The following is an 18,529-nucleotide window of genomic DNA, read 5'->3' as shown; positions in this document are numbered from 1 at the left end:
GATGTTCAAAGAAATGAAATAGCAGCTTATCATCACATCTTGCCACAAATGAGCAAAAAACACATCCAAAAGAGAGGTGAAATAAGTACATGGAGAGATGGTCGCATGACGGTGAAAGCGTGGGAAGATTTTTGTAAAAAGAGCAAGATAACAGAAAATGATGGTTGCTTGTGCGAAATTGTGCTTCGTGAAGATGGAACAATTGAAATGCTAAAGGTGCACGTTGTTAGGAAGAATTGCGCTGCGTGAAGATGGAACAATCGAAATGTTAAGGATGCACGTTGTTAGGAAGAAATGAACCAAGGAAGCAACAGTACAAATGCTAACTTCAAACTTTTTTATACTTTTATGAATTGTGTTTGTACAAACTAATGTACTGCATATTCATGTCAGATATGTCTTCTTATCATATCGGTATTGAACAAAATGGTCCTGTTCCCACAAGGCTTCTTGGTAGCTTCTTTCATATCCAACTACTATCGCACAAAATTTGGATTGAATCGAGAGATAAAACCGCATAACATATTTATTGCCATCTTCCAAAAAAAATTGCAATAGGAATTGCCAATCAATAAGCAGCTTTCAATTCTTTTGAAGAATTTGCTGTATAATTCACTCAAATATACAACAGGTCACGTCCTCCACTTCCCCGGGAGGTAACGAACAAAAAGCAACTCTGTAAATTTGTTGACCCGTTACTCATGGATCTGGGTTGAAATGTGCTGGTTCTTTACCTGGGTTGGCATACTGGAAAACAGCTTCATGATTCATCCCAATAGCTGTGCATACAGTTTCGTCAACAATTACAAATCTAATGTAAACCCAATCAGAGAAGCTTGCTAGTTCTTCTTCTTGACGGCCCACCAGGAAATAGCTTCATAATCCATCCCAACACTCTTTCCACCACCTAAAATGGAAAAAAAAGATATGTCAATTCCTTTTTCCAATTCAGGTTGTTAACCCTAGTATTCTGAACAACCACTATTCCTACTACAACTTAAGTATTCTAGAATAGACCAACTACGTCCACACTTTACAATGAAATGGAAGTTTTTCCATTCTTACCTAGACACTTGCACTACTTATGAGCAGTGAAGCTTACAGTTACAAAATATAAGATGGGATTTATTGATAACACATGACGATGTATAAATCATACGCTTGTCTTTCACACAAGTTTACTTGACCAACATAAACTGTACATGTATTTTACCTCATCACCCTCATCAGCATATGGCATGTTCTCATACGTAGCGCGAGAATCTGGTTGTTTTGCAGAAATATTTTCAATATTTTCATTAACCATGTTTTGAGCAGTCAAAAGCTCTAATCTTTGTGTCTGGACCTCTAGCTTCCGGGACAACTCCTTGTTTATCTCCTACAATAATGAAAAGAAACAGCAGAGATTGTGTGGTTAGGCTAATGCAAAACCAGAATAAAACCAAAGACTAGGACATTTTAGGCAAAATTATGCAAAAAGTTTCTAAAACCAGAATCAGTGCTATATAAAGCAGCTAAGAAAATAAAGTGTCAACCTATAACTGGGATAAAACTAGTGTTTTTGAAGAAACATGTCCAATCCAATGGACCAGAGAAACAAGGATAAAACCAGGAAGATCAAGTGGAGGATTGCAATTTGTTAATCAAACTCAAAACTGATTCATCCCTAAGAACCCAGACCAGATCCAATCTTATTTTCAAGAATGTGCTCTATTCCGCAACTCCGCAATTACATAAACAATAAATGCCAAGTAATATACTAATAAGAAAACCAGTGCTCATTAATTCATGCAAAATAGAATTCTGATTGAATTACCTTCATTCTAGAACTCTCAGATGATTCAAATGCCAAAGATTTCATCAATTCTTCTTTCTCCAATGCCAGCTGCAGTAAAATGCTATACAGGTGAATATTTGAGCTTATTTGACGACAATTTCACAATACTTAGATAAGACTAATAGAAGCAGGATCGGTGAAAAAAGAAATTCTCTAAACAGTAACAAGCAATGTGAGTTGGTGGTTATATATTAATGATTTTTTTATACAAAGGGTTTATATATTAATGATTGAGTTTTCAACAGAGCAAATCCTACCTCAGAAATTAGTGCATTGATGTTCTCAATCACTCTTATCTGATCATGAGGAATATTCACAGGAGAAACCCCAAAAGATGAGTGTGTAGTTTCAGGAACTACAGAATCTCTAGATGCTTCAGCATCATGAACAGGAGCATTGTCATTGAATTCTATGTTGGAAAAGTTTGCAGCAGAATCTTCATTCACTGCATTTCATAGATGTATGAACACTTATAGAAAATTAAACCACCAAAATCCAAATGATTTTTGAGTACTTTAATCACATATTATTAGCCAGTTATGACTTACAAGTTATATCAACATACTTGGATTAAGAAAACATGTGATCTTCCAAAATTCTTTATTTATTATTATATGGTATCCAGAAGTAAATTTTAAAAATTTTGGAAATATCTTATACCAGATATTAGTTATTTACAGATAATTTTATATATGCAGGAAAGATATGATACCAGATATAGGTTATCTACCCAAGTATAAGACAGTCTGAGTTCGGCAACTAGTTATCTAAACGGATATATTTTACAAAGAAACAAAATGAACCTAAACTAGATACACGCAGCATATACTTGGATGTTTGGTCATCAGAATCTTATAACGATAAAACTTTATAAACCTGTCATGAAATATTTTAAGAATATTTCATTCAAGCATCTTGTTAATAGATATACAGGAGTTTACATTGTAAAAACATTTGCTTCTCTTATTCATATTTATGAATAAATTAACCCCAGAAACATGCGTGAGAGATGAGTTGCTTTAGCATGCAAGGAAAGTATAAGTTGATGACCTGTGACAGAATACCTATAACGGACAGAGTAATAACCATAGTGAGGAAACAAACCTAAATCCTCGGTAGATGTAGAACCATCTCTTTTACTTGTTTGACTCTCAACAGCCTTCCCAAACCCTGAAGCCTTTCGCAACTTAGACAGCAACATCTTTTTTTCTGCATCAGTGCAATTACAAAAAAAATGAACATGGTTTCAAAATTCACATATGACCCAATTGACATGAAATTTCTTCACAATTTTGTAACAATAGTAACCATCTTAATAACCCAACTTATATAGTCAAAATTTAGTGACCAATGAATAGCTTAATTAGCATTATTAGTATGTCCCTGATATTTTGTATCATCATAAAAAAGAAGTAATATTATCAAAAGAGAATAAAGCAAACTACAAGATATCCAAAAATAAATATATATAAAAAAAAAAAAAAAAGAAATGCATTCAACTCTCTAAATATACCAGAAGCGCAAATGGTTTAGGTCCTGAAAATATCAACCAGAAAAAAGATGAACATTTCATGCAAAAAAGAAACCATTCTTATTTTTAATAAACAATAGAGAAATTAAAGGAGTATCTAAAAAGAGTTATAGGCATATTAATATCAGACTCACTAGCACAATTAACACAGAAAAAAGAAGTATTTTAATAAAATATAGGGTCAATCACCAACGAGAATTTGTGTCGCAGAACATGTTGCCATTTGTAAAAAAAAACACTAAAGACCATATGGGCAGAACACCACAATCGTAAGACCATCGTTAAGTATTCTGATTATCGTATTTCAGATAATCAAAGCATAATGATGATGACTATTGAGTATATGTATATTATTTCTGAAAGTAAACAATAACTGCAAAAGGATGAATATCCTAATGCCCGCTAAGCCAAGCTCCTACACAGAACAATATTCGCTGTCCATAACTACCCCAAATGATTTTTCCAGATACCCTTTCTCTCTCCCCTCAGTCCCTGTATAATTGATTCCCCTAAGTAGGATAGCATTCTCTCCTCACTCCCTGCCACATCAGCGTTCCCTTTCTTCTCTCTAATATATTTTTCTAAGAACTCCCCACAACGTGGTTCAGGGTCCTACCACCTTAATCCCGGTCCTTTCCTTCTTTCATAAGCATCAGATAAATCTAGCACTACCATCGCTAATCCACATTGACAGGCCAATAGAAAATTACAGCAACTTCCAAATCAGATGCAACATTAAAATCTATGTGAATCCAAACTGCTGTGATAAAATAAAGTTGAGGTCTGATTACCTTCTTGAAGAGCATCAATGGTTGACTGCAAATCGTGGCGGTCTTTTTCAAGGCTCGACATTTTCTTTCTGCAATATTTGAAATGAGCTGTCATTTTAAAATACCCCGGTATCTTTATAGATAAACTCAGTCAGGAGAATTATCAAATCAAAGGAAATGGAGAGATGACATCAAATCAAATTCCAACAGAATGAGAAGTAATATATTTGAAGAATACAACTTTTTTAACCACATTGTGTAGAGGGAATGTGGAATGTAAGTTTAGTATCTCTATAGAAAAAGTAATCATACCCAAACCCAATTAGGATTCCAATAATTATTCTGCCAAAATTAATAATTTATTCATGTGCAATGTAAGTTTAGTATCTCTATTCTAGTCACCGCAAATTACATGTAGGTGAACATTCCCAAACATAAAACTTATTCTTTAAAATGGTTTGATTATGTATTTCCCATACAACAAGAAATTTTAGCAAGAGAAAGCAAACGAGTACTTCAAGTAAAGGTAAAGAAATTCTTCAACAAGGAGCAAAAGAATGGAAGAAATATTGAGTGATTCTTTACGAAATTAGTTATTCCAAAATAAATTCCACAGCAAAAACTCTAGCAACTACCCAGGCATGCACTAAAAGTAGAAGGGGTTCCAAAGAGACTAACATATAGTCAATCATGGATGGCATCATTCTTATTTCCTTTTCAATTTTTTTTGTCAAAACATTGATGTGCGTCTTCAGCACTATGCCAATCACCTATTTTCAAATTTATTTCATTCTACTCAATATGGATGTCATCCCTAGTTCTGATTTATACTCTGTTCAATTTTTTCAAACATTGGTTGAGAAAATAAAATTTACTACCAAATTAACATCTCAACAAAAATGTCCGTACAACACTCAATAACACATTCAAACTAACACACTAGTAGCCGGAAAAACTCCTACGAATCCCACCATTTGGGGAATTGATTTCACCAAGTAATAGAACTCACATAATTCAGTGTGATTCGAAGTATTTCACCTGATGATAGTGTGTATTGGCAAAAGTATTCAATAGAGGGTGTTGCTACATTATTCATGAATCACGACCATAATATCATTCAAGAAAGAAATTGTAATAATACTTCAAAGAAGAGATTCAAAAATAGATCCCTTCAAAGAAGTGCCACCATTTCAAGTAGAAATCATGGGTGAATATTCAATAAATCTTAATATTTCCATCTACAGTATTTTGCTACATACTTAAAAATCCAAAAATACCTGTATGAAGAAATTTCTGCTTGTTCAATTTCCAACTGCTTCTGAAGCTTTAGCTCATTTGATCTTAGTCTGAGTGCCTAAGAAGTTTATTGAACACAACAATAAATTAAAAGTTGGAATCTAATATATCTATTATTCCTAACTTTTAGTAATAGTCAACCTTCATGTGCTCATTAAAAAAGTGATGCTTATGCCTGTGCTTCTGCTCGATAGACATTACATAATCACTTATATCAAGGGTGGATGTGGTGATGTTTTTATTGAACCAGTCAATGCAGAGATATTTTTACATTAAAATTCGAATATTAACATTTCTGTCCTGTTAAGTTTTGGGCTAAAGCATAGACATTTGGTCTGATGAAGATGTGATTCATCCAAGTTGGAGCCCATTACATATACATTTAGTCACATCGCAAGCACGTTCTACAAATGGCCCGAGTTTCTATATATTTATATTACATGTTTGCCTAGTTTGTATATACTAACTAGATTTCGGATGAAGAGGTTATCATTTAAAATTTGAGATGTCTTTTTGTGATATTACTAATTATTGATCATTTAAGTAGATATTTTGAATGTCATTAATATATAGTAACTTCTAAAGAAATATTTAATCAATGTCAACCTACTAATTTTTTGTTTAAAGAAGGGTGATGTGAACAGAGCCAAATTAAACTTCGTATCTTTTCCAAGCAAGCACCTTTAACTTTAACTTGCCACAAGTAGCCCCTGAATTGTTATAATGAGTTTGCTTTTAACTTAGTTAACTCAAAACCTATGATCAAATCATAATCGCTGTAGACATTAACAATTTCAGATGATTGTAGATTAGTTAATTTCAGATGTGACAAATTCCTCACCTAGACAAAAATATGCAGTTACAAAACAACTCAGATGACAAGTTGATTTCAAATAGAAGATGACAATTTTACATGGTATTCACATTTAAATACAAATGCAGAACATACCAAGAACAGAATACTACCTTCTCCTCTAAGCCAATGACTTCAGATGCCAATAACTTGGCACGCTCATCAGCTGCATTACACTCAAGTTGCACATTTGTATATTCACTCCTAATAGACTCCAGCTCAACCTGTTGATGTGAAATGTCAGATACGTACCATTAACAGTTAATAGAGGCAAATGGAGGAAGAACAAAGTGGAAAGCCTATAGAGAGATGCACAGAAAGTATTAAATAAATAGGCAAGGTAAAAGAAAAATGATTGTATATAAGATATTTGATGACATCAAATTTAACACCTCTCGTAGAAAGCGTGTTAAGTCAAATAATCCCCATGGTGATGTACAGTTTCAAGAAACCACCGATATCAATTAAAATGGAAGGGATTTAAAAATGTATAAAAAATGCTATTCTATATAGCCAAAATGGAATACAAACATTGCAGACAAAAGGTTACTCAGCCATCCAATGCATCTAACCAGCACATTTCTATTCACCAAAGATTTGAGATAGGAATAAAAATGATGTCAATAAGAAGCTCAGTTCAACAGACTTTGTAAGTTTGGCTCGAAAGATGCCCGAGTTACATGGAGTCTTATGAGACTAAATAAACTGAGCCGAGCTATAACAACCTTTATATCCAGATTAAAATATCATAACCCAGCTTGATTAATCACATAATATTATGTGATTTAGTATTATAATTTATATTTGTAAAGCTATAGACTAATAATTACTGCATAATAGAATACCAGCACGGCAAAATGGTATGCAAATAGATAGGGAGTATTTATACAAACCAGTTGTGCTTTAATCTCTTGCTGTAAGTTCTCCATGTCTGATTTTAATTGATTGACGACACTTCTCTATGAAAACAAAAAACAAATCATTATAAAACAAAGCAGAAGACTGATTTGTATCCTTACAGACAACTATGGTACTCCAAAAACACAATGTAGCAATTTAAATCCAAATCAGAGTGCATATAATGGCAAAGTAACAAAGAACCAAGTACTAAGACAAATTATTAACCCACTAACAAAGGACGAAGAAGAAATTACACCTGCCTTTCAAGATATTTGCACAATTTCTATAGACAACTAAGTTCCTTTTCTAAGTCCCCAGACACAACAAAATATTCAAATGTTTGATCGCATATCAGAGGAGTACAAGTAGACCAAAAGGCACTGATTTGAAGAAAGCCTCAGAAACCACTGCTCCGATTATTGCACATATCATGTTATTCAAAAATGTGTGTGTGTATGTGTGTTCATGCGCTATAGTGGATGGACTTGGTTTCAACCTATGCAGGACTGTAGGTCAACCCATGTTCAAACCTCAATAAGGAAAAAAATCATGTCAGCAACTGGACAGGACACAGGTTCAGTTTATAATGGAATCGATCGGACTGGCTGATCTATTCCAACTTCCTCAACATTTTCAGGGGAATCTTGGCACAACAGGCAGAGTTGATGTTGAGTGACTGGAGGTCATGCGCTGGAGTCATGGAATCAATCTTTTATGAAACCAAGGAAAGGCTGTTTACAATAGATCTGAATGGGTACTTCCTTGAACCCTACCATGATGGAAACTTTATAACACTGGGTTTCCCTCAACATGAAATATCAAAATATGTTTGCATAAACACATTATGATATAAAATCTAAAAGTACATACATTCTACTATGATAACAATGAAAATCGTCAATGCCAATGGCAAGTGGTTGACGATGAAAATAAGCAAAAGACAAATAAAAATATGATACTAATAATTAAAAACTGAAAAGGTCTCAGTTGAATATTTTACAAAATTACATACTATAACTCGTAAACCAACCTGATTATTATAATTGTCAGTCAGAGATGAATTTTCAGTGGCTAGTGACTCGGCTAATACTCGAGAAGCCTCAAGAGCACGTTGCAAGGAAAATTTTTCTTGTGTTAGATCTTCAATATGCTGCATAATGACAAAAGGAAATACAAAGATAAATATATAAACCAACATAAGATATGTTTGTGTGTGTGAGTGTGTTCAAATTTTAACAAGGGCATGTATAAGCTAAGATGCTTAAAAAAATTAATAAGATGCTTATAACATGCAAATACACCAATATCCTTCCTCCCAAAAGCTTTCACTTACATTTTTCACATAAGATTTTTAAACTAAAGAACTGTTGGGCAAACAACATAGCTAAAGTGCAATGGATGACTCCAAAGTTTTCTAGAAAAGAAATGAGAGAATCGAGAAGAAAAACAATTTCTATTGATGTTTATAGTTACACAACTAATTTAGAGGTTCTCATTGTCGTACTATATAATAATCCAAATAATTTGAATACTTCTAAATAATTTGACTCCCACAAACTAGAGAGAATCCCCAAAATAGTTGACATATGAATAAAATCTAGACATATTTTCCCTCACTAAATAATGAGGTTACACATACCAAAATTCAGCTGCTAGAAACTGCATAAATTATTGGTGAACACTTATATCCACATTCTATTGGTTTAAAGTAGACAGGCATGGCACACTGCATAAATTATGTTAGCACATATCTTAGTTCTAATTTATTGTCTTTCCTTTCACAACATATGCAGGAAATAATGCTGTCATAAAATATATATGACACCAATGAAAAATTAGGTGCACAGTTTAGCTCATATATCTAGTGTATAATATAATAGACTACAGAAATCCCCAACGACCAAATGCTTTAACAGCTACAAATACCAATCAATGTACCTAGTAAACTGCACATTCATTATAAACAAATAGTAATATTGAAACACCACAACATCATACAATTGGCATAAATAAAGAAATGCTTTGACCATAACTATAGTGGAAACCACCTGTTCTAAAGTAGAAAAATCTTCATTTTGTGAAGATGAGTAATAATCATGTTTCTTCTCCATGCCATTTTCCTTAGCACGTATCATCAGTGTGTCCTGATTATTATTAAAAACTGGAGCAGTTGTAAGATTTGAGAAAAGTCCCACAGTTTTTGTCTCTTCAGGTGGCTTATGGAAATAAGTAGACTCTGATGCGTCATTGCCGCTTGATTCTAAATGACTAAACTTAGAGGCATCTTGCTCTGGTTGATGAAATGGAGACCCCATAGAAGGTTTAGTGACATTTATAGAATCAAGAAAAGATGGACGTGACTTTCTAGAACTTGATTCCGTTGACACTGAATGTATTGGTGTGTGGTTAGAGGAATTCCTTGCCTCATAACCAGTAGAATCATATTTCGGTATTGTTGTACCATGTAGACTAGGCAAATCACTATCTGATCTAAAGGTCTCTCTAAATATAGAACTGGTAGAATTGCTCAAGCCTGTAGTACATCATATATTGTGCAAACTTCATCAGCAGAGTACCAAGTCATTGTCAGGTTGTATGAAAATGTGAAACTATTGAAGCACAAAAAAAGAAAGTTAAAATGTTACCTCCAGAAACCGAACCGTGTGAATAGCTACTATCCAAAGTGAAAGAATTTGTCTGCTTAGTTTTCTGTAGTGAATCAACATAGTTCTCACGTATGATTTTTGATGGAAAGTAAGGTGAAGAGCCATCAGTAACTGCATAATCCTTCAAAGAACTATTATTCTTGTTTGAATGGCTTTCATTGATTCCATGAAGGCTAGACTGACTAGTACTGCTATCGAATTCTTGACTTTCTTGCGAACGTAGAAAATTACTTTGGTTGTTTGATGTTCCATATGGAAATCCACCAACAACGCCGGTATGAATTCCATATATATCATTCGCTCTATTTGCCTCGCTGTTTTGACTAATATTTGCAGATGTAATAGATGTAGAAGCATTATATCTTTTAGCTTCATCAATATCTGAATGTTCCTCCACCAGACTAGTAGAAGATGTACTAATATCATTTCTCACAAGACTAGTTGCACCAGCTAAAGACCCTTGATTACTACTTTGGTTATACAAATTCACATTCTTCTGGTTACTTGTCCCAGTGTCAATAATAACAGTTCCTCCAACACCATCAGATGTGGTAACTCCATCTGACTCATTAACTCGGACATTTTCAACTTCCGAAGGCTGTTTCTGATTTTGGCTGGCATCAGAATTTTGAACAGAGCCAGACGGTGCAGCCTTCTTGGCCCGCTCAGCGGCTTTCTTTTTACGAAACTCCTCCAGCTGCAAGACCCAAATAATTATTTAAGATGGGAAAAAAGGGAACAAAATAAAAATAAAATAGATTTCAAAACACACACGCATGCAATATTTTATATATAAAACGCAGCAAATTGATGATGCTAAAAATTATAAACTGTCGAGAAAGATTATATTTTGGGATTTTTTTTAAAAAAAAAATACTCAACAAAAAAAATAACAAAATCCAGACAAACTTAAATTTCTCTCCTTTCTAGCTTCTTTACCCTAATAATTCTCTAAACCCGAACATGGCCTAACAAATGTTTCCAAAATTCAGTAACCGAAAAAACCGATCTTCATGCAAGTAACAACTATATGGCCTAGGCCTAGTTCCTTGGAACAACGGAATAGACTTCATTCCATATGTTCATGCCCCAAAATCGAAAAATGTGCATCCGAAATTCCTCTTTCCCGCAATTCTTTTCACCACTTCCTATCTCCCTCCATTTACCATCCTCATTCCAAAACATACCCGACACTAGATAATAACAAAAACATAAACTTTATTTTGAAAAGAAAACAACCCACATTACTCTCACATACACAGATACATAAAATGATAACACAACAATGCATAACATAAAAAATCCCAAAACAAAATTAATACCCCTAATTCTACACCTTAACCAAGCTAATAATCAGAATTGAGGATAAATAAAATTCAAAATGAAATACATACCCGACGCTTGCCAGCTTCCAGATGCTCTTGCTTCCGCGACGAAGCGGAGTTGTTCGGCAGCACCTGAGCCGACGCCATTTGAGAAAAACAAACGATCTAAAACAGAATTTCAAAATCTAAAATTTCAAAATTTCAATGCATTAATCACCATCAGAATTACAAAGAATTCAAATCAAATAACCCCAAACCCAAAATTTGAATCGAATTTCCCAGATCGCAGAAAATTTGGGAACGAAAACGATTTCTGAACCAAAATTGATAATTTTTTGAAATAACAAAAAAAATTAAAATTGAAAATTGAGACGTTAAAAGTAAGAAAGGAATTGAAATTGTTGGATTTTAGACATATAAGTGCCCGATCTGATCGGGAGAGAGAGAATTGTAGAGAAAATTCTCTCTCTTTATTGGTTTTCTGGATTTGGGGTTTTATTTTATTTTGGTTTTTTTTTTTTAATAAAAAATGAATGATTTGGCTCTTTTGGTTTTAAACGTTTTTAGTTTGGTTTGTTTGTGACGATGCATTCAGGTGTTGTGTTGGTGTTCTAAATTGGATGGGGGGTTGAAAATGACCAAAGAGGACATGTGGAAGCACCAACAAAGGCATGTGGTAGTGTCATCTATTTCCAACCCTATAAATAAATAAATAAAATTTAAGTATTCTTGCATTAGTTGCATAGACTAATATCTTGTGGAATTCAAGTTGATGGAAAGATCTTCATAAAAATTTTAACATTATTACCTGCTCAAGATAAAAAATTAAACTCAAGATCTTGATTAACATAAACAAGACTCGCCTCATCTCATAATCTCATTTATACATTCTTAGGTAATAATCTTTAATATTAAGTTTTGAGTTCATTTTAATGTCAATTTCAGTTATCGTTGTTTAGCGGTGATAAATTTTTATCGATATCAAAAAATAGTCTAGGCAATTAATGACCTATTTATAGAAGTTATTAAATTAAAAGATTCATCGCACTTTGAACCCTTTATACCAAATGTATCATATAAATTGGACGTCAAAGTAGTTTTTGGTATACGCTTCGGATTTTAACCTCCACCTTCACTTCAAAGCATTCATTTCACCGATCCACTATAACTCTGTGAATTCCTTTTCATACTTTGAACTTGTTCGAAACAAATATACTACCAACCAAACAAATTTTATTTATCACGTATAGGTAGCTAAATAGAATAGATACTTTTGCATCCCGTAAATACAACTCAGTTGGTACTTGGAAGACAAATGGATACTGCTAGGACCCAAATTTAAAGATGAAATTTTCCACTTATGTGAATTAACTTACTTAAAAACAAAATTTTCCATTTATGTGAATTTAGCCGCTAAGTGCTAACTTAATTAAAAACGAAAATGGATAAACATTAACAAAGATGAGAAAATGGAACATGCACCAACCGTATAAAATATTTTTACAATGTCGTCAATAACAACCATGTATTCCGCCAAATCACTCCACTACACTCAATTTTCATGGTATGATGTAAAGAAATAGTTAATTCTCATTGAACGTGTGTACAATTATTTTACACTACGTAACATATCCATTAAACTCAACAAATATTGTAGCATATGATTAAGGCAATAGTTCACAATTATTTTTTGATTTGCTTTATTTTATAAAATACAATTCTAGTTATTATATCTGAATAGAAAATGAGACCACAAGGATGCGTTTGATCTGCTAAAAAATAAGGGACTGGACAGGACAACTTCTGTTGTACTGTGTTTGATTTTAAATTTGTTCGTGGTACTGGACAAACTGGGAGCCAAGGGACAAGACAAAAACTGAAATTCTTGTCCCCCACAGAACCACGGGACAACTTTTTGTCCTCAGCACAACTTGTCTAAAATACCAAAATAACATTTTGTCCACCAAACATCGCACGACACAATGTTTGTTCAATATCTCAAACGTTTGGTCTATTCTGTCTTGTACTGTTCTGTCCGGTATTAATATTTTGCAGATCAAACGAACCCCAAAACAAACATTTTTTCAACCTTGAAAATTTAAATGTATAAAAATATGACAACATAAACTGAAAATAGAAAACACTTGCACATCAAACGAGCCTTAAAATTCAAGAAATCTAAATTTAAATGATATTTTTTCGTTCAAAAAGGTAAAACTAAAGGGGTGTAATTTTCAACAAATGAGTGGGGTAAAAGTAGCTTTCAAATTCAAATATTTAAAAAGGGACACGGAAACCCAAAGGTAATGAGGTGGCAAACAAACAAAATCTAGTTTTGAAGGAAAACTAAACTTGAAAGTTTTCGTTACACGAAAGGGTTGTTCAGAATTACAGACACCGCCATGATTGGATTCAAATGGACGAAAGAAAAAGGCACATGCGTGTCAAAGTAACCATTAAATCAAACTACAAGCAATGAATTAACCAATAATCTTCTGGCATTTCAAGTTCACTTTGTTTAGGTGACTTGTGAAATTTGGTTAACACAATTGACAATTAACTAATTGTTGGAATTATTTTCCAAATCACTCATCATCAACAGGGAGTGAAAAACCGCTAGAAATTCAATGTATTATGCCAAGGATGTGCATACATCTTTTGATTTACATTAGAGGAGTAATAGCCAACATGAAATACAAATTTGAAAAAACATTCCTGTTTAAGAATTCGGCAACACAATTACAAATGTTCGCATACAACTTTATTTCAGAGATACTGGATGAAAGTATCACAATGTAACATCATGCAGGAAGCAGACCAATTCTTGATAGTGATGACTTAAATAGCATCACCAGACATCAGGACGCAACTCACCGCTTGATGGGGGAACCCATCTCCCAGAGTTATAGACACTTTCACCAACCTTCCAACCAGGGACGTCCTTCATGACGTCTGCCTCATACTCAAGATATTTATGCCACTCTTTAACAAATCTACAGAAAGGAACACACAAAAAATGGAGATTACAATGAGTTTTCCAAGCTGTGCGATGATATGGATTTAGTGCAAAAATTTCATATACCTCTCATCTTCTTCAGCCTGTAGCACAGGCAGTATTGCTCGCCGGGCAGCATATTTCTCTTCCTTCAGTGCCCTATAACGAAATGAAACGTTTTGATACATTAGTTACTGTGTAGAAACTGTAAAGAAACGCAAGGGATCTGTTTCTTCTTTGAACTATTTTTTTACCCAATGTGACACAACACACACCAATCCCAAAAAACCAATCACAAGGCAAGAAGGGCGAACAGTGAAATCTGAGAATTTCATATTGGGAAGTAGTTTATCAAGAATACACAACAATATCTAATTGTTTCTGCATCTTTTTCCCACAAGCACAGAAGAGATAAACAATTTTCCATATTTTCAAATTAATTGGCAAGAAAGTACAGGCTTCTTTCTAATTCCTGTACATCCAAAATTGATCCAGCCTAGTTTCTTATAGAAATAGGATTAGTAAGAATACACCCTATTTTCCAAGTCAACTCATACAACCCATATCAAAGGAACAGAAAACAACTCATTTTTCCTGAATAATATTTTTCACCTGAACATGTTTGCAGGGGAAGTATATCATCAGATAATATTAATCAAGAAGCTATTTTCTGCTGAACAAATTATCTACTATCAAATTATTTTCTCTAATTATAATCGGCCCTTCACTGTTTTCTATTATCTTCATAGATTAAATAAAGCCTTTTTACAAGAGATGACTAACCAAGTTGTTATGAGATGAACATTAGCTATTCCAAAAGTTAATAACACTTCAAATATAAGATCTAAAAATGCACATGTTAAATAATCAATGTTGTTAAAGAATTATGGGTATAGAGTGATCCAAATTAACAAGCAAATTGGAGAAAGGTACATTACAATAATAGTATAAAACATTGCAGTAAATGATACAAAACACTGTAAACTAATACTACAGCGTATATTAATAATTTCTTTTTTTGACAAGACAGCGTATATTAATAATTAGATAAAGTATTAGTACAAGCCCAAGTCCACTAACAAGTAACAATAGGACTTCAATCCGTAATAAAGAAACAAATCAAGAGATAACAAAATCAGGGACCCTAAGATTGCTTCCTCAATTCGATGACTAATTGATTTCATAATTTATGCTAAATACATTATAACATAATCTAAGCATATATTCTAACAAATTCAACAACTTTCTAACGCAAAATGCAATTCATTTACAGATATAGATTACTTAATTTACTTTTGTAGGCATAAACTTCATATTGAAGGCAAACCCAAAGAATCACATTCATGGCTAAAGTCATATTAACAACCAACCTCTAATGTAAACCCTTCCTCACAACTCCCTAGCTAAAATAAATATAAACAAAAAAACTTCTAAATTCTAGTCAGTTAAAGAGAGCTGTTCAGTCACATGGCATGTCCTATCATCAATACATACCCTTAAAGAAACATGCCATTAACACTAAAGCAAAAACATATCCCATTAAAAATTCAGAGGTGAGGAAACACACTTGATGATGGAAGCATTTGGTTCAAATATCAGGTCCGCAAACATCACATTGCCACAAGATTTTGTTTTCCTTCTTATCAACCAATCAAAAACAAATGTGTAGAAGCTGATCCAACAAACTACAACACACACACCCAATGCCTATGAAGCCCATTCAACAACTAATATGTCTTATGTATAAGGTATTGCACAACTGAGCCATGAGAAATAAATGAGGCACATTTTCATACTCACGTCATGCGTATCACAAATATCACGACACACGTTTCACAAGAGAGTAATATGAGGCCATCTTACATGTGACAAACAAGTCATTACTCATTAGTTTAGTATCACCCTAAACTATCATTAATCATTAAAAAAAGGGACAAGTCCCCCCAATAACATTTTTTGTCGGTACCACCTTACCCTCTGACCCTAACTTCCACTCAATCCTTTCCATTGTCTATCATTAATCCTTAAAAAAGATTTTCTCTAACAATGCGTCGCAAAATTTTACACCTCTATTTCTCACCCCGTTTTCTCATATCCATGTTGCACGAGATCAATCTTTACTAGTTTGCATATATCATCCTTCCTCTCCAACAAGCTCATTTCCAATAACTAACTAATTAACTAAAAATTGATAAAACAAAACACAAAAATCTCCTGACAAATGAATTAAAATTCAAAAACGAAAAGTGATTTGGAAATCATTTCTCTCCCAATAGTCAAAACTCATCTAAATCATTTTTCATCCAAACATTGATGCAATTAATAAAAATTGCTAAAACAAAACAAACATGATCTCTAGCCTAGCAAATGAATTAAAATTCAAAAAACGAAAAATGTTTCCATTTGCAAATAATTTCTCTCCTATACTTTCATATCATATATTATTCCCTCTAATCAATCACAAAATCCTTCAATTAAACCTTAAAATCAAATCAATAGCTCAATTTGAACCCTAATTAATCAAATTTATAAAATGAAAATAAAAAAATCGAAAATGAGAAAACGAAAGCACCTTCGGATCTTGTTACCCTGTCCAACCTGATACATGCCCCAAGAGAAAGCACCAAAGGTAGTGAGAAAGATCGCAAGAGCACTTGGACCGGTGTTAGGGATACGACGAGCGAACCGGACTGGAGCGAAACCGCCGGGAGGTGGACCGTCTTGGAGAAGAGGCATGTCCTTAACGCTGGCCATTCCTGGCTTCTTCCTTATCCACGCTTCCGTCATTTTCAACTTCTTCGATTATTGTTTCTTCTTCTTTTTCACTTTCTGAAACGATGCTGATTATGCTCTCTCTTCTAGATTTTGAATCTCTCTGTTTTTGTGATTTGTGCTGTGTGTGAGGAACTGAATGTGGTTGAGCTTGGTTTGGGTTTCGAATTTTGGAGTGGGTTGGGTCAAATTACTTCGGGAATTTTTAAATACACCTCCTTTTATTTTACACACACACACACACACACTCTTCCTTTGTTTTACTTTTAACTATATTATTAACTTTTATTCCCCAACAAAAAAATACATATCTTTTCCATTCATGTCTCACCATTTCCTTTTGTATATCATTTTTGTATGAAGTATTTATTTTATCTTGTTCATGGATCTTTTTTTTTAATCTTAGACAAAGTAGTAAATATCACTTGAAATTCACACACACAACTACAATGTCTCGAGTTTAAACACTAATAAAAGTGTCCAACTTAACAATGTTGATATTTTTCAATTGAGTTTAGGACTCGTGGACTATTATTATGGAAAGATCATGGCCATTGCCTATCATGACTTGATCATTTCCATGAAAGGGTGAGTTTTGAGATATATTGTGCTAGCTTTATAAATTGTTTAGTTTACATGAGTTATTAGAATTGAGATAGTAATCTTTAGCACCAATTTTTAGCAATATATTTTACATTTGAAAATAAATGTCTAAAATAATAAATGAATAAATATAGATAAAATAAAATAAAATAATAAATGAATGAACATAGATATAAAATTAAATTCTCTAAAGAAAGTTACATTACAGCTCAAAAATTGTTTGTTTACCGAATAAACAACGGTTAACAAGCAAAGGAATTAATTCTTAATCTGAATGTGAGTTGCCATATGATTTTATGTTATGCTGATTGTATAAATTGCCGGAGAAAATTGTAGCTTGAAAAACTCATTTATTGACGTTTTTACTCGCATATGGCAACAGTTGAACCAATCACAATTAATTAATTTTGTCATGACAACTTGGAGTATATGGAAGAAAAGAAACCTATAGATTCACAAAAAAAAATAAAAATAAAGGAACCTACAGACGTGGGAGAATAAACATGAAACACTGGAACAGATTCTAAACCGCGTACATGAGATGTTAGCAACCTGGTAATCTGTAGAACCGGCGCAACAAGATGAGGATACACAGTGGCAACTGCCTCCCTGTGGCTATGTTAAATAAAATATTGATGCTGTAATGTCTACCACTAAACAAACGATGAGCATGTGAATGTGTTTGAAAGATTTAAACGGCCAATTTTTCGGAGCAACGTCGGATGTTTATAAACATAGCATGACCATAGCCGAATGTGGAGCAAGGGAGTCCCCTTCAAGGCCTCAAATGGATTGAATATCTAGGATACCACAAGCCAAACCACTCAGATATATGGTTTGATTATTCAAGAATGCAAAACACTACTCCTTCTGTTAAGTGTATTATTGGCTTATAATGGAAAACAGAGGGAGTACGTCACAATCATAATTATGAAGCCGTGTTTACTAGACATCAAGCAAACAGAGTAACGCTCATGCTCT

The 18,529-nt window shown here is 33.4% G+C and overlaps 2 protein-coding genes across 2 annotated transcripts; both read right to left on the bottom strand.

Annotated features, from left to right (window-relative positions):
- Positions 1 to 316: 316 nt before the first annotated feature.
- LOC123899919 (protein BLISTER) lies at positions 317 to 11,905 on the bottom strand. Its single transcript, XM_045951222.1, has 13 exons — positions 11,248 to 11,905; positions 9,833 to 10,550; positions 9,236 to 9,720; positions 8,218 to 8,337; positions 7,181 to 7,246; positions 6,401 to 6,511; positions 5,416 to 5,492; positions 4,160 to 4,227; positions 2,942 to 3,046; positions 2,095 to 2,282; positions 1,817 to 1,885; positions 1,214 to 1,378; positions 317 to 907 (listed from the first exon to the last, which is right to left on the bottom strand). Exons 1-13 carry the CDS (start codon positions 11,323 to 11,325, stop codon positions 827 to 829), a joined length of 2,331 nt encoding a protein of 776 aa, XP_045807178.1. The 5' UTR covers positions 11,326 to 11,905; the 3' UTR covers positions 317 to 826.
- Positions 11,906 to 13,754: 1,849 nt separating this feature from the next.
- On the bottom strand, positions 13,755 to 17,074 carry LOC123899838 (NADH dehydrogenase [ubiquinone] 1 alpha subcomplex subunit 13-B). The gene is made up of 3 exons (XM_045951111.1): positions 16,746 to 17,074; positions 14,261 to 14,332; positions 13,755 to 14,171 (listed from the first exon to the last, which is right to left on the bottom strand). Exons 1-3 carry the CDS (start codon positions 16,958 to 16,960, stop codon positions 14,027 to 14,029), a joined length of 432 nt encoding a protein of 143 aa, XP_045807067.1. The 5' UTR covers positions 16,961 to 17,074; the 3' UTR covers positions 13,755 to 14,026.
- Positions 17,075 to 18,529: the final 1,455 nt, after the last annotated feature.

This window comes from Trifolium pratense, linkage group LG1 (assembly GCF_020283565.1).
Source record: "Trifolium pratense cultivar HEN17-A07 linkage group LG1, ARS_RC_1.1, whole genome shotgun sequence".
Taxonomy (NCBI): domain Eukaryota; kingdom Viridiplantae; phylum Streptophyta; class Magnoliopsida; order Fabales; family Fabaceae; genus Trifolium; species Trifolium pratense.
Note: the sequence above shows the minus strand (reverse complement) of the source record. Positions and strands in the feature narration are given on the sequence as shown.